Here is a 17,155-nt window from a genome sequence, read left to right as displayed (position 1 = left end):
TCATACTACGTATGCTGAATCAAATCTTCACTTTACAAAAACTAAAAACCCAACAAATTCCTTATTAGCAAGCACTTGGCAACAGTGGAGAGGAAAAACTCCTTTTAATGGAAGAAAAAACCTCCAGCAGAACCTGCCTCGACCGGTTGGGGTGAGTCGATAGAGGAGAGAGAAAAGAACAGCAACAATAAACAACAAATAGACACTGCAGGTTGGTGGGGCCAGTAACTGCACATCAGCAATATATAGCTCCAGGACTGAGGACACCTGCAGAAAGTAGAGAGAGAGAGAGGGAGAGAGCACAAACTAGGAATATACATGTGAGGGGGGAGGAGAAGAAGAGAGGGGAAGGGAAGGGAGTGTTAGGGTTAGGGTAGGGGAGCTCACTGCAACGATGGTCCTCGGGCAGTCTAGGCCTATAGCAGTATAACTAAGGGATAGTTCAGGGTTACCTGAAGCCAACCCTAACTACACGACATCCAGATAGTAATGAGTTACAATAATCTAGCCTTGAGGTAACAAATGCATGGACTAGTTTTTCTGGTCATCCAGGCCTTTATGTCAGTTAGACATGCTTGAAGTCTGGTAAACTGGTTTGTGTTAAAATAGGATTGTGTTTGTGTTAAAATAGGATTGGAACCATTTTAATGCTGTTCCTCTGTAATAACATGTGGTGGTCAATGAGGCTAAGAGAAGATCGTTGGTGACTTTTAACAGTGCTGTTTCTGTACTATGATGTGCTCTAAATCCTGATTGAAAATCTTCATATAGTTCATTCCTGTGTAAGTGGTCTGATAGCTGCTTAGCAACAGCTTTTTCTAGGATTTTAGAAATAAATGGTAGGTTGGATATTGGTCTATAATTAGCCAAGACTCCTGGATCCAGACTAGGCTTTTTGAGCAAGGGTTTGATTACTGCAGTCTTAAAGGCCTGTGGTACGTAGCCTGATACTAGAGATAAATTTACCAAGTCCAATAAAGATGAGTTCATTAATGGCAGGGTGTCTTTAAGCAGTCTAGTCGGGATGGGGTCTAAGAGACACGTTGATGATTTCGATGAAACAACTACTGATGTGTATTCAGAGAAATCTATGGGAGAGAAGCGGTCTAAACATAACTGAGGTTTTACAGATGATTCAAGAGCTACTGTAGTAGAAGATTCATTTATGGCAGCTAAAAAAAGTATCTGCTGAATTTTATCTCTAATAGGTGTGATTTTATTTGTAAAGAAACTCATAAATTCATCACTGATGAGAGCTAAGGGAACACTGGGCTCAACAGATCTGTGACTTTTTGTCAGCCTGGCTACAGTGCTGAAAAGAAACCTGGGATTGTTCTTATTTTCCTATATTAGTGATGAATACTATGCAGTTCTGGCTTTACAGAGAGGTTTTTTATGTTAATAGACTGTTTTCCCACGCTAGAAAAAATTCCTCTAAATTTGTGGAACGCCACTTCCTTTCCAGCCTTCGTGATGCCTGCTTTAAGGTACGAATATGTAAATTATACCATGGGGCTAATCTCCTCTGATTCACTGACTTCTTTTTCAGAGGGTCCACAGTATCAAGCATTTCATGCAGTGAGGCTATGATCAATTTGGTAGAGAGTAGGATTGAAGCAACTGCCCACCACTGTGTTGGCACATGGCATAGATGTAAATAAAGATGGAATCATTTTGACGCATCTTTTCCTGATAAGGCCGAAACAAACTTAAATTACTCCGTCAATTCTGATCGTACAGATAAAAGAAGTATATCATTCAAATCTGTAAAGGGTCTAGTTTCAGTGGTATACCATCATAACAACAAAACGTTGTGCTTTTTTTAAATAAAGAAAGCCGACAGGGTGCGCTCTCTGCCTTTTCTGTCTCTGCCATTTCTCTTCACAGACGTGTAAATAAAACAACCAGAATCTCAGCGAATACTTGGCTCATAAAAATAAGAATTATATGGCTAGAAAGCTTGAAATGTTTTCTTTTGAGTGAAACAATTCAAGTCGAAAACAAATCATCACTCCTCCCATTGCCTGTCCCTTCAAGACCATGGTCACACATAGCCCTGGACTTTATAACGGGACTCCTTCCTTCTGATGGGAGGACTGTGGTACTGACCATTGTCAACCGCTTCTCCAAGGCGGCTCACTTTGTGGCGCTAGCAGGACTCCCCACAGCCATGGAGACAGCTAATGACGGAACATGTCTTCCGGCTTCACGGAATCCCTCTGGATGTGGTGTCCGACCGCGGCCCCCAGTTCACGTCGCGGGTCTGGCGTGCCTTCTGCAAGGAATTGGGTGCAACAGTGAGTCTGTCCTCCGGCTTCCACCCGCAGTTCAATGGCCAGTGCGAATGGACTAACCAAGATCTGCAGGCCATGCTGAGGTGCCTCACCGCGGCGAGCCCCACATCCTGGAGCTCACAACTCCCTTGGGGGGAATATGCCCATAATTCCCAGGCCAGCGCAGCAACAGGAGTAACACCATTCGAGGCTTCGCTGGGTTATCTGCCACCGCTATTTCCGGCCCAAGAACGGGAGGTGGCGGTACCTTCGGTCCAGCTCCATATGAACCGGTGCCGTCGGACTTGGAATCGGGTCAAGGCAGCCCTTACCCGCACCTCGATCCAAAATAAGCGCCTGGCAGATCGCCGCCGGACTCCGGCTCCTGCTTATAAGGTAGGTCAAAAGGTGTGGTTGTCGACTAAACATATCTACTTGAAGACAGAGTCTAAGAAGCTGTCGCCTCGTTTCATCGGACCCATTTCCATCACTCGCATAATCAACCCAGTGGCGGTGCGACTCGCCCTGCCTCCACCAATGAAGATCCACCCAGTCTTCCATGTCTCCCAGATTAAGCCGGAGGTCAGCTCGCCACTGCATCCAGCCTCCAAGCCTCCTCCACCACCTCGCATCATTGACGATGCTGCGGCCTACACCATCCGCCGGCCGAGGTCGGGGGCTTCAATACCTGGTAGATTGGGAGGGCTACGGTCCAGAGGAACGGTCCTGGGTGCCGCGTAGGGCCATCCTGGATCGGATCTTGCTCCGGGATTTCCACCGGCGCCATCCTGACAAGGCTGGGGGTCGTCAGGAGCCGACCCGTCGGGGGGGGGGGTACTGTCATGAGGCGGCAGTACCAACCGCCTCTCGGGAGAGGCGCTGCGACTTTCCCCGGTCCCATTCCTCCTCCTTGTGTGTTCTCATTCCCTCTCCTTCCGTGTCTGTCTGTTAAGTGTTCACAGGTGCAGCAGGAGCAAGGGGGGTCCCAGTGATCAACGACACTATAATGCTGCTGGCTTTCCTCAGCCAGTTGCCAGATCGTCTATTTGACTCACCTGGTAGTGTCTCTTTCCTAGCTCTTCCAACTAAGTGAGACTGAATAAGAAAACAGCGTCTCTTTGCAGGTCATGCATGCCGGTCACCTTTCCGCACCGCTCCTACCGCACCTACGATTCTCGACCCAGTCCTGGGCCCGCACTTCTGGAAGGACTCCCGAGTTGCGTCACGGACTCTGCTCTTAATTAACTTTGCACAATAAAGAATTCTCAGCTTCTGATCTGCGTTTCGGTCTCTCAGTTCCCCAACACCAAACAAAATATGTGCACACCCCCGAGAAATTACATAAAATGTCAAACGAATTTACTCACTTTTTCTGCGCGTTTCGATGATGGGGCGTCACGGACATGAAGAAGCGCTTCTTGTATTCCACACAGAGACAAAGATGACATTCACAGCACTCTGAAGTAAACACTTCAGCCTACAACATGCAGGTCTCCAAAGTCTTGTGAACCAATGTTCTGTTTGTGTTTTATGGTCTTATTTCAGTGAGTAAAAAATTGTAGTTTTTCACTAACCATGCATAAACACTTTTTTCTCAAAAACACAATCATGTATAAACTTGCTGCTCACATATTATTGTAGCCAATTTTGTGCTGATTACAGTGTTATTATACTTTAGACATTAATATGTTTAAAAGACACTGAAAAAATCACAAATGTCAGGACATGTCAAAATTTGTCCAGGCCCCGAAAACCCCCTCAGACCCCAGAGGGTTAACATTCTGAGTGAAACCCGTTGAATCTAATATAGAATTAAATGCAGCATCTACATGAATGTTAAAATCTCCCACTATAATAACTTTATAATAACTAAGCACTAAATCAGATAGGAAGTCTGGAAAGATATGAGCCCTTGAAGTATTTCCAAATTTCCACCTATGACACAGCCAATAGATGAGAATTTGGAATTTCTTCATTCCCCTACTTCTCCTTATGACTTGTATTTAGATTGGTGCAACTGCGTTGCATTAATTCAACAATCTACAAGCTTTAATTTGTGCCTAGAATCATTCGCCCATGCCCAACACTTGTTTAGATGAGAGCCCTTGAAGTTAAATGTTTGTTAAAAACTCTGAGTAAGGGACAGGTGGACGGTACACAATGACAAGTAGAACTGGTTGTTTTCCAATTTGGATGTGAGAGACTAAGAGTGAGGCTCTCAAATGAGTTATAATTGTTCTGAGGATGAAAGTTTAATAATAAGTTTGAGTGGAAGATTGCAGCTACTCCTCCACCTCGACCTGTGCTTCGAGGAACATGACAGTTTTTATGACTGAGGGGGGTTGATTCATTTAGACTGACATAATCATCCTGCTGTAGCCAGGTTTCAGTCAGAGAGAGAGAAAGTCAATTTGGTGATCAGTTATCAAATCATTTACTAGCAGAAATTTAGATGAAAGAGACCTGATATTTAATAATCCACATCTGACTGTTCTGTTTTTCTGTTCCATAAGAGGAGTGGACTTATTTTTTATTAGGTTTTTATGAATAACTCCTCTTCTGTTAACATCTGATTTATTTGATTCATATGTTCGAGGGCCAGACACAATCTCTATGTGGTTTGAGGGAGGCGATGGTTTCTAAGGAAACTGCAGAGAGGCGTTTTAGACTGAGTCTCTGCCTCCCAGTCCCCACTCTGGATTGTCAGGCTTTAGGTTGGCTAATAAACTCGGCCAGATTTCTAGAGATGAGAGCTGCACCATTCAAAGTGGGATGGATGCCGTCTCTCGCTATCAGTGTCAAACCCGGAGGTTTTAGTTTAAAAGGACCAAAGGTGCTCTCAGAACTGGTACTTAGTTGCAGGTATGATTTTATTAACAGAAATCAAAAAACACGGGAACAAAGGCTCAGGTCAGGGTTCTCCCCTGACCTGAGCCTTTGGGTTCAAAGGGTTAACACCAGACAAGAGAAACACGGAACTTGGGATACAACAGATACATGAACACAGAACTTGGAGGAACACAGAACACGGGGAAACTAAGAATTTGGTCTGATCACTCACATTTATGGGGACACAGACTCAGGAACACAGAACTAACGGAACTCAGAGTACGGTCTGGTCACACACACTTACGGGGACACAGACTCAGACGGGGAACACAGAGACGATCTGGTCACGCACGCTCACGGGGACACAGACTCAAACAGGGAACGCTTAACAACACACAAAACTTGGAACTGCCTGGGTCACTCACACACTGGGGACACCACAGGCAGACAGAACATACAGACACAGAACTAAGAATGCAGTCTGGGTCACGCACACAAACGGGGACACATCAGGCTAACACCGACATACAGACACAGACTTGGAAAGAACAGAGTACAACACAAGACACAGAGAGGAAAACTTAAAGAGACATAAACAAGGTTACTTAGCACACAGAAGGTCCAAAGGCAAAATCCTAGTGATGGGCAAATGATACCGAGGCTTCGGAGCTTGTGTCACTCTTCCTGAAGCGGAGTGATTCGAAACACTGTGTCGGAGCTTGTATCAAAACACCAGTGTCACGTGACTGATTACGTTCACGTCATCACTGTTTCGCTTCGCGCTTCATTGCTTCAAAATGTTTCAAAGCTTTTCATTGGCTCATAGTCTTTCAGTGTTTGTCATTGGCTCATGGCGTTTCAATGCATTCTGAGGCAATGACAGCTCGACGGGTTTGACAGATTTGAGTGGTTTGGTGCCATACCAGCTATATAAGATGCATCATTCTGCTTCAGGATTTGGAGAGTGAGAGTATGAGTATTTTGGCAAGTTTCACGGCGAGTCCCACCAATAAGCGACGTTCTAAAGTTTGGGATCATTTTGATTTCAAGAGGTCTGAACTTTTATTGCTGTCATGGGATTGAAACAGTGCCAGTGCTTCATTCGTGCTCTTTAGAGGTTGCTATTGCTTCAGTTGTCCACCAGATGTCACCGTCACTGAAGTCTCGAAGCTTTGAATCTTTTTCGGCACAATTGTCAGGAAAGCCTCAGTGCTTCATGAGGCTTCACTTGCCCATCACTACAAGAAAGCCTCAGTGCTTCATGAGGCTTCACTTGCCCATCACTACAAAATCCATAACAGGGGAAAACACAGGCAGGGCTGGAACAAAAAGCTGGGAATGTCTAGCGATCATGAATACAGGGATGACAACAACAAGGGCAAGCAACACAGACAACCTAGCAAGGAACTGATGGAACAGGAGGGGTATTTAAACTAGGTGGAAGAAAATGAGACACAGGTGAAATAAATCAAAATTAAAACAAGGTAAAGCGAACAGAAAGAGTGGGTCCTGTCTGATCCTTCAAGCTAAAAGTCCAACGTAGGAAGTCCATTGCAGGATCCTGCCAATTGTCTATGAAGCCCACATCGTTTGCTGGACACCACCTGGCTGGACAGCCAGCGATGGAACAATGACATGTGGCTAAACATGTCATCGCTGGTCAGATTGGGGAGGGGTCCAAAGAAAACTATGGAGTCCGACATTAATTTGGCAAAGTTACACATCGACTTAACATTTTAGTGACCTCTGATTGGCGTAATCGTAATTGGGTGTCATTGCTGCTGACGTGAATAACAGTTTTTCCATATTTACAAGTAGTCTTAGCCAGCAGCTGCAGATTTGCCTCGATGGGGCCTGCTCTGGCCCTAGACATATGTATTTTAACTTCTTCCACATTTTGTATGCAAAATACGCAAAATATGCATTTTGTTTATGTCTCATCCTGAAGCCGCAATACCTCCTTTTTTGACAATAATTAACTAATTTGGCAAACTCTCTGGGTTTTCTGTTAACTGGGACAAAAGTGAGCTTATGTCTGTTTCTAAGGAACCTAATATGACATATATACACTCTACCCCTTTTAAAAAGACTTGAATTTTTCTCTTGTCTTGGTGTAGTTGTAACAAAGGACCTTCTACAAAAGAATTGGCATAAAAAGATTGAGCAACTCAAACAGAGTATAAATTATTGGAAGACTCTCCCAGTTTCTCTTGTAGGAAAGATTGATGTGATTAAAATGATTGCTCTGCCAATCATTCTGCCATCATTGTACCTTTTATTTGGAGCTACAAAGCCACCAGAATCTCAAAAAAAAAAAAAACCTATGTAAACCGAAGGATGCTGGGAGGTTTGCTTTTCCAAACTTTAAGATGTATTATTAGGCTGCCCATTTGTCTATACTGCCTTGGTGGAGACAGCCCTGACTCCTCTTTGTTCTCCTGCCCAGCCTGGCTATGCCTAGATGGTTGCTCTGCAGAAATACCTCCATGCTCTGCCAGCAAACAAAGGAACAGAGGGCATATAAATACATTCAGAACAAAAATTAAAATTAATCTAACATAGGTGAAAGAAATTGTAATAATGAGCATAAATTTATCTACCACAACATAGGCGCTAGACAGGAAATTAACCAAAATAAAAGTCCAAAACTGGAACTCAAAAATCCATCCCATGACAAGAAGAATCTTCATTTTGTCTTGCTTTTGCCTCTCCATTGTACCATTTTCACTTTCAATTGCACCAAAACAGGTGAAACTGATGCACAATTGCATGTGCTTCCAAAAAGATTGCTTCAGTTGTCCACCAGAGTAGATTGACACCAAACTAGAATAATTACTTTCCATAGGTGAATTGACAAAAAATCAATATGTATTCATGAAAGTATCTCACCCTTTCATCCCGGTTTGTATGTTCTACCTAAGATATATAAAAGTTTTAGTAATAATTAGTACTATAGATTTACTAACTGAAAATATTTCCAGTTATGTTGATTATTTCATCAAACCTTCTGTCACAGCTTTACCATCTTATGTACAGGATTCAATAGACATGATTAAGGTTTTAAAAACTGACAAATTTAAATAGTACTTATTTGGTCACTATGGACATACAGAACCTTTTTACTAATGTAAATATTTGCTCCAATTCCATGATTATATTAATGGTTGCCATGATCATCTTAAATTTCTGATCTCGTATGATATGGAATTTTTTTTTTGTTGACATTCTTAATACATGAGATGACACCAACTTGGTCACGGATCTGTACAAAAAAGAAACTGAAAAGTGTGCATTTTTACATGGCCTCTCTGTCATGGTCCCTGGTTTTTGACTTCCTTGTGTTGGGACTCTTATTGTGTCACCTGGGGTTTACCCCAGGTAGCTTTATGTTTATTAGTGTTATTATTATCACCTGTGTCTACCTGGTTCCCTGCGTGTTCTCCCTGTGCCTCTCTCTTTCCCTGTGTGTGTATGTGCCGTCCCTGGCAACTAGGTGATGGGCCTCACCTGATCCTAATCAGTCATTAGTGGCAGGGGTATATAGACCTGCACTTTGTGTCACCTAGTTGCTGGATGATTATTTCTCTCTTTGTGGTCAGTTTCTCGTGTTCCTGGTGTGTGGGGCTTTCCTTCTCCTGTGTTTCCTGGTTCCCTGGTGTTGTGTGAGTCCATATTTTCGTGACTACTCTTCACGTGAGAGAGTTCACATGCCTGTGCTTGTGTTCCTCATTCCTGCAGTCCAGCTTCCCAGTGTTCCCTGTGTTGCCACGCACTCCTAGATTCAGTGAAAATGCAAAACTGCTGAATCCAAAATAGCTATAGATAATAACTTGGTTGAGGTTTTTTTTGACATATCAGTGACTCATGTTTATTATTAAAATTGTGATTGTTATGGCTTGAAATAGTCAAATAACAGTTTTTATACAAGATGATTCAATCCTTGTTGTTTTTATACAAGATGATTCAATCCTTGTTGTACATTAAGCCCTTTGCTGGAAATTCTCTGGATAGCTTTCAATTGTACTGTAACTCTGACAGCACTCTACAGTCTTGTAAATTATGTGCACAATCTGTTTTTTACTCCCAGCTTTCAAAAATGAATGACATGGATTGCTTACTGCAATCCTGAAATGCTGAAAATTACTGAAATGCTTACTGCTAATGCCTTGTAATCATTTCCAATGTTTCAGTGTGTTTTCCTTGATCTCATTTTCATCTCAGTAAAATCACATTTTTAGTAAGAGCATGAAAAATAAACACGTGGTACTCATTTCTCATCTTTGTCATTATTGTGCTTGTGCAGTGATGTTTGCAATTGAGTGGACATACACTGCTTTGTGTTCCTTTCCTTTCCTTTCCCCCTCCCACTCTTACTCCCGCAGCCCTTCTGCTGTTACTGTGGAAAAGAAGCTTGCATAACATTACTAACTGGCTCAGAGTCTGTCAAGTTCAGCCAACGTTCATACAGAGCTTTTCCATAGCGCAGCACTTTCCTGACTGACCCATGTTCCTGCATTTATCCCACAGTACACTGATGTCATTGTCTGCCTTCTATGGCTGGCTCATCTATCAGCATATATATCTTCATACTTTACAAATTTGTAAGAATTTAGACCCTGTTCTTCTGAGTAATATGTCTAAATTATACTTATTCATTCTGCATCTGTGGATTGGTACTGTTTGTGTGTGTTACCAGGTGGTGTTTGAGGTGGCTTTTAACAGTGCCAGAGGTGGATACGTGGCCATAGATGACATCACGTTTTCCCCTGAATTCTGTCACACTGACACAGGTGAGAAGGGACAGCTAGATTTTACAAGAGTAAAGGATGATCACAACAATCTAACTATTAGGGCTTTAGGTTTACAGAAATTAAAATGGCAAAACTGTATCAACCATTTGGAATGCTCTGCTTTATTCACTAGTCATTTAATGTGATCTTCATCTCAAGTATAGACAAACATGAGTAGGCTAAGAGCACACAAACAATTATAGCTTTCTGTGTCTTTACCCAACAGAGCATTAGTGCTGATGGGAACAGTAAGGGAACTTTTGGATTTAATAACTTGTTGAACCTCTCTTGGCAGTGCATCACCCAACCTCTACTTTTTTTTTTTTTAAAGATTATTTTTTCGGGCATTTTTACCTTTATTGATAGGACAGTGGAGAGAGAGACAGGAAATCAGGGAGAGAACGAGGGAAGAATGCAGGTCATCTTATGACAGGCAGCTTGGGAGTCGAACCGGTGTCCCCTGCATTCATGGGCGGGCACGCTACTGCTACGCCACCAGCAGCTCCCTACTGGCAAATTTTAGTGGTGCCGTAATGTTTTGTTGGAAAGCAACAGCTTCCTCCACTTCCATTTATTCCAGTTTTTGTCTGCGTGTAGACTGTTGAATTTCCAGATTTTCTAAGATTATTTTGTAACCCAGTTTATTCAAATAAACAATTCTTCATTGCAAGCCAACATAGCTCAAACACACAATTTCAGCCTCATTTCATTGATTGGACTTCTGACTCCAGTTAGCATTTATAAGAATAGAGCAATATAAGTATATAAGTTTATATATATATATATATATATATATATATATATATATATATATGTATAATCTGTATATAAGTTTGAATAGTTGTAATCATATGTTTAAAAAATCTGTACATCAGTGAAAATAATTTCAAAGGGTTCACTTACTTTTTGCAATCGCATCAATACTAGGGATGCATTATGAAAGTCCTTGTACTTTGTGCTAGGGGAGAGTTTATGAGGTCATTAAGTCCATCCTCTCGGCAAAATAAATGATCTTGCTGCTCTTGTCTATGAATAAACGCCACAAGCATGTTCCATTTCCTACGTGGCTCAGTCCTCAGTCACATTAAGATGACAGCAGCACAAGGTTCAGCACATGCAGAAAATAATTACTCCAGTGAATAGATTGTCAGTGACCACAATGTGATACATACATATATATATATATATAAATAATTGAAAGACAACTATCATCATTAGGCTTTAAATTATGCCAACTGCTTACAGTCAATCTCCATCAAGAATAATGTAGAATGTGAGCAAATAAATAAGTAGTAGGGTAGACATTTTTAACTGTTTGGGCACTTGTGGACTTCAGATAGCAGGAATCTATATTCTGTCTCTTTAAAATGTATTTGGAGGGTGCTCAGACTGCAGACAAGAGCTGTGACTGCCATTAATCATTAGACCATTAAATCTACAGGGTGTCCATAAGGTCTCTTAACAATTAAAAAAAAATATTACAAAAGCAAATGAACAGACAAATATGTGGAAATTATTACAAAATGAGGAGTAGATATTGAAGTTTTTTTGAACAGCGTACCTGAAATACACAAATACAATGTGATTTAAAACTTTGATGACCACTGAGTAGATAGAACAAATCTGATTAAGATATCACATCAATTGCCTTTGTAATATATTTTTTAAATTGTAAAGAGACTATGGATACCCTGTATTTCGGTCTTAATTTTCAGTGTGTTGAGCTTTGTAGGCTCATGTTGGATATGCTGTGTTTTGTGTTCTAGAGCCAACCTTTAATCCTTCTATTGCCAACTGTGACTTTGAGAATGGACTGTGTCTATACTATCAGGAGAGAGCAGAAACTAAGGTGTGGAGCAGAGTTTCAGTCAAGCCAAATACCTACATGATAGGAGACCATACTACAGGAATAGGTGAGTCATATGACCATATAACTACCACAGACTCAGTAGCAGACTACAGTAATACTGCTGACACAACACTGAGATGGATTTCTGGATGATTTAAAAGTCTGCTATGTGTTCCAAATTGAATGCTGTCTGTGTTCTTTTACACTCATGTTTGCGCACTAACACTGTTATGATGGAGAGTAAATGTATTCTTTGTGTTAAGTTAAAATCCCTTTCAAAAGTTGTAAAAATAGTAAACCTGATGGGGCTTAATCAGTGCACATGTCCATCACAATGATACATACATCACTGCTGCTTTGTTTGTGTATGTTTGTTAATGGAGGTAGTGGTTTTGGCCCTTGGCTGTGCTTTGGAAGTGTCATGAGGCGGCAGTAGGCCGTCACCCTCCTGCCACAAGGGGCATCCACAGTGAGATGAGATCCACAGTGCTCCTGTAGATCTCATTCCTGGCCCGGTTGTGTCCTGTTTTGAATACTTTAAATAAAGACTTGCCAAACACCGATCTGCATTTGGGCCTCTCCTTCTACCAAAACATAACAGAACGAACTGGCCAACATGGACCCAGTGGATCACGGATGCGGGAGCAGGAATTCCTCTCAGGGTCACTCCACACCTTTCGACTTGTCCTCCAGGCCTGTGATGAGTACCCGGAGGCACTCGCTTCATGTGTCCAGCAGCTGCGGGTTCTTCTGCACCCCCAACGGTGTTTCCAAGGAGAGGTCTGAACTTTTTATTAACCTTTTCTCCTCCCAACTTGACGTGTAGGGTGCGGACAATTCCCCACCGGCTCTCAACTCCTCACAGCTGTCTCTCCGGGCCCCGTCGAGTCTTCCCTGCCACTTACACCTGCAGAGGCTCGCGCCATCTGACGGAAGTTTAAGGTTCCTGCTGGCTGTTTGTTAGTGGCCTGGCACCAACGTTGGAGAGAATCATCTCCACCTCCAGAAGTCCAGAGTCTTCTGCCAGCCAGCTCGAGCTTCCATCCCCTCAGCCCAAGTTCCAATCCCTTCAGCCTGAGCTCCTAGTTTCCCAGCCTAAGCTCCCAGTCCTGCAGCCTCAAAGCCGGTGCCGCCACCACCATAAAGAGCTAACTGCTTCTCTGGATCTCCAGCCCGAGCACTGCCTTGCAGGAGCCCAGAGCTGCCTTCCTGCCAGAGCTGCCTTCTCACTCCAGTCTCCAGAGCCACAGCCAGAGTCTCCAGTCTCACAGCCAGAGGCCACAGAGCCACAGCCAGAGCCTCCAGCTAGCCTGTTGCATAAACCATTGGTTAGCTCCCCAGAGTCCTTGGCTAGCCCATCACCAGACTCTCTAGTCAGACTCTCTAGTCCTGGCAGTTGCCAGAACCTCAGTGCGTCGACATAGACATCCCCGCTGAGGTCACTCTCCAGGATTCTGGAGAGCCCCCCCATAGTCCCTGGCCTATGGCAGAGAACCAGATAAGTGTCGAGGTTTTCTAATAATGTGCATGAACATTTTCAAGTCACGACCTGTGGCTTTCTCCTCTGATGAAAATAAACTGATTTTTTTGTTTGGACTTTTGAGGGACAAGGCCTTGGCATGGGCCCAATAGAGGAATTTTCATTTAACGAGTTTATTACTTTGTTTAAGCAGATTTTTGATTTTCCCAATCATACTGGATCTGCTGTGAGCCGCCTCCTGGCACTTCACCAGGGAAACAGAAGAGTTCTGGACTATGCAACAGAAATCCAGATACTCGCTGCAGTGACAGCTTGGGGTGATAAAGAACTTAGGGAACTTTTTGTTAAGGGGTTAAACTCCGAGTTAAAGGACTTATTAGCAGGTAGGGAGGAGAAGCCCTCCCTGCACGCACTGGTCTCATCAGTTCGTTTAGATAATCGCCTTCAAGAGCGACAAAGGGAACAAGTGGAGGAGAATGCCTCCAATCACTTCCGGAATGCCAGCTCGACTATTCTGGGTTTACCTGGATTACCGACACCTACTACACCCCCAAGGCTAAATGATTCAGGAGAACCTATGCAGCTGGGGCACACCCGGCTGATGCCGGAAGAACGACGCTGGCGAGAACGCCATGGTTGCTGTCGCTATTGCGGAAATCCTAACCACACCGTTTCCACCCGTGCCATCCGTCCCAAGTTGCCAAAAGACAGGGCTCACCAGTAAATCTGGGAATGCTGGTGAGCCGTATGTCAAAATGCTATAATGGCTGGGGTTTTCGATAAGGGACGAGTGGTGTCATTACCCCCTCATAGGCCATATGATTGCGCCATTGACCTCCTGCCCGGGGCGTCATTAATGTCTAGCCGATTGTACAATCTGTCACGCCCTGAGCAGGAGGCAATGGAATCGAGGAATCTTTAGCTTCTGGCATCATTCGACCCTCATCCGGTGGGTTCTGGCTTGTTTTTTGTAGCCAAAAGAGATAAAACCTTATGGCCGTGTATCAACTACCAGGGCATAAATGATATCTCGGTCAAGAACTGATATCCGTTACCTCTATTATCTTTGGCTTTTGAATCACTTCCAGAGGCAACGATTTTCACTAAACTCGACCTACGAAATGCCTACCATTTTGTTGGCATTAGGGAGTGCAACGAATGGAAAACCGCGTTTAACCCTCTGGGGTCGACGCACGCGCCGGCGCGTTTTGACGCATCTTTTTCTGATAAGGCCGAAACAAACTTAAATTACTCCGTCAATTCTGATCGTACAGATAAAAGAAGTATATCATTCAAATCTGTAAAGGGTCTAGTTTTAGTGGTATACCATCATAATAACAACAAAACGTTGTGCTTTTTTTAAATAAAGAAAGCCGACAGGGTGCGCTCTCGGACTTTTCTGTCTCTGCCATTTCTCTTCACAGACGCGTAAATAAAACAACCAGAATCTCAGCGAATACTTGGCTCATAAAAATAAGAATTATATGGCTAGAAAGCTTGAAATGTTTTCTTTTGAGTGAAACAATTCAAGTCAAAAACAAATCATCACTTTTTATTTAATCCGTATGAACGTAATGCGGTCCCGCCTTGTACACTGTCCACTGTTCACATGTAAATAATCTCAGGTGAACCAGGTAAATATGTGCACGCCCCCGAGAAATGACACAAAATATCAAACTTCATCATAGAATTTACTCACTTTTTCGACGTGTTTGGATGATGGCGCGTTACGCACGTGTAGCGGCGCTCCTTACATTCCACACAGAGACAAATAGTTTAGCTTGTCCTCAGAGTAAAAACACTGATTTTAACTCAAATGAGGATCGTTTGCTCCTCATTGTGTTGTATTGTACAGCACTAATCCGTCCCATCTACATTGACTGAAAGGCTCATTATGCGCGCCTTTGTCTGGACGTTCAGTGCGTCTTTTGTGTTCTCAGGTAAATCACATGACTATTCATCCTCAGACACACCCTCTTGCATATGGCCTTTCTGGACAAAAAGTGTCTTAGAAAATTTAAATCAGTGTATTGTTTTCTGTGAATGTGTGAACAAGATGACATTCACAGCACTCTGAAGTAAACACTTTAGCCTACAACATGCTGGTCTCCAAAGTCTTGTGAACCAATGTTCTGTTTGTGTTTTATGGTCTTATTTCAGTGAGTAAAAAATTGTAGTTTTTCACTAGCCATGCATAAACACTTTTTTCTCAAAAACACAATAATGTATAAACTTGCTGCTCACATATTATTGTAGCCAATTTTGTGCTGATTACAGTGTTATTAGACTTTAGACATTAATATGTTTAAAAAACACTGAAAAAAGCACAAATGTCAGGACATGTCAAAATTTGTCCAGGCCCCAAAAACCCCCTCAGACCCCAGAGGGTTAAAAACCCCCTTGGCCATTTCGAGTACCTCGTCATGCCTTTCGGATTATCTAATGCACCAGCGGTTTTTCAGGCACTAATAAATCACATCTTAAGAGATTTCCTACATCAATTTGTATTCGTGAACATCAACATGAACAATACCACCCATGTCCATCAGGTCCTTCAAAGGTCGCTCGACAACAAATTGAAAAGTGTGCCTTTCACTGCCAACAGATCTCTGTTACGCCCCAGCCTAGGGGTTGCCGGAGCGTAACACGATTGTGGAGTTTTCCTCCAAACCTCTTCCACTCTCAACAAACACGAACTGGACGAACTACAATTAACAAGAATATTTATTCTGTTTAAATACAGAATACAATACAGAATGTTCAACACAAACAAAACGCTAATTTAGCCCTACTCAAAACAAAACGCTCCGTGAGCCCTACAATATCAAACAAACGAAAATCAATAACAGAAACGCTACAATAGCCCTACGATCTCAATCAAAAGAAACAACACAAAATCACAGGTCGCTAGCCTGGAAACTCCTAAAACAAACAGGAGAAAACAAAACACAAACGTAACCTAAGTGTCTAAATATTTCTAATCTAAATAACGAAAATCCTATCATTAACACTACCTACAAAACGAAACAAAACCTAATATCTAACTAACTAACTCGAAGTCGAAATCTCTAGCAAAGTAGTTGGGAATGGCAAAGGTAGGAGAATAGCTCTCCTGAGCAGCAGTCCGTGGGCTTCTTATCTTCCTTCCGGGAAGTGTTGGACCAATCCCGGAAGTCCAATCCACGGTCCTCGAGTCCACGCCCAATCCAGCATCCGATACACACACACACTCGAAATGGGGAGGGGAGAGCCCACAACACAAATAATGACCCCTAGGGTCATAACACCTACCCCCCCTAAGACCAAACATTTTCCCAAGAAAATGTTTGTCTCTCTTTTTTTTTTTTTACTCTTTTTAACACCGGGATAGTGCATCAGCCAAAACATTATCCAAACCTTTTTTGTGACGAATCTCTATATTATAGTCCTGTAATAACAAGGACCAACGCATAAGCCGGTGATTACTATTTTGCATTCGAGTCAGGAATACGAGCGGGTTGTGGTCAGAGAAAACGAGGGTCTGCTGTGTATTGGAACCAACGTACACCTCAAAGTGTTGTAATGCTAACAATAAGGCTAATGCCTCCTTCTCAATGGTGCTATAATGCAGCTGATGTTTCTTGAATTTCTTCGAAAAATAACTGATTGGATGGTCTATGCCCGCATCATCTTCCTGTAGGAGTACAGCACCTGCTCCTAGAGCACTAGCGTCCACCTCCAACTTAAATGGACGGGCGAAGTTTGGGGCAGCAAGTACAGGAGCACTACAAAGTAAAGCCTTGGCGGCCTCAAAAGCAGACTGACATTTCTCTGACCACTGGAACAGAGTTTTCGGACTTACTAAGCTCGTGAGAGGAGCTACTACTTCAGAAAATTTTTTGCAAAATGCACGATAATATCCAGCCATTCCTAAGAATCGGCGGAGCTCACGGCG

General features: G+C 42.8%; 1 protein-coding gene across 3 annotated transcripts in view; it reads left to right on the top strand.

The window, feature by feature from the left end:
* Nucleotides 1-17,155, top strand: part of mamdc2a (MAM domain containing 2a) — an 80,685-nt gene that overhangs the window by 21,366 nt on the left and 42,164 nt on the right. For all 3 annotated transcript variants that reach the window (XM_026311933.1, XM_026311915.1, XM_026311924.1), the window contains exons 7-8: nt 9,799-9,892; nt 11,659-11,805. In XM_026311933.1, the coding sequence (XP_026167718.1) occupies nt 9,799-9,892; nt 11,659-11,805 (241 nt within the window). The remainder of the gene's footprint in view (nt 1-9,798; nt 9,893-11,658; nt 11,806-17,155) is intronic.

This window comes from Mastacembelus armatus, unplaced genomic scaffold, assembly GCF_900324485.2.
Source record: "Mastacembelus armatus unplaced genomic scaffold, fMasArm1.2, whole genome shotgun sequence".
NCBI classification, from domain to species: domain Eukaryota; kingdom Metazoa; phylum Chordata; class Actinopteri; order Synbranchiformes; family Mastacembelidae; genus Mastacembelus; species Mastacembelus armatus.
This window is presented reverse-complemented; position numbering and strand designations above follow the sequence as displayed.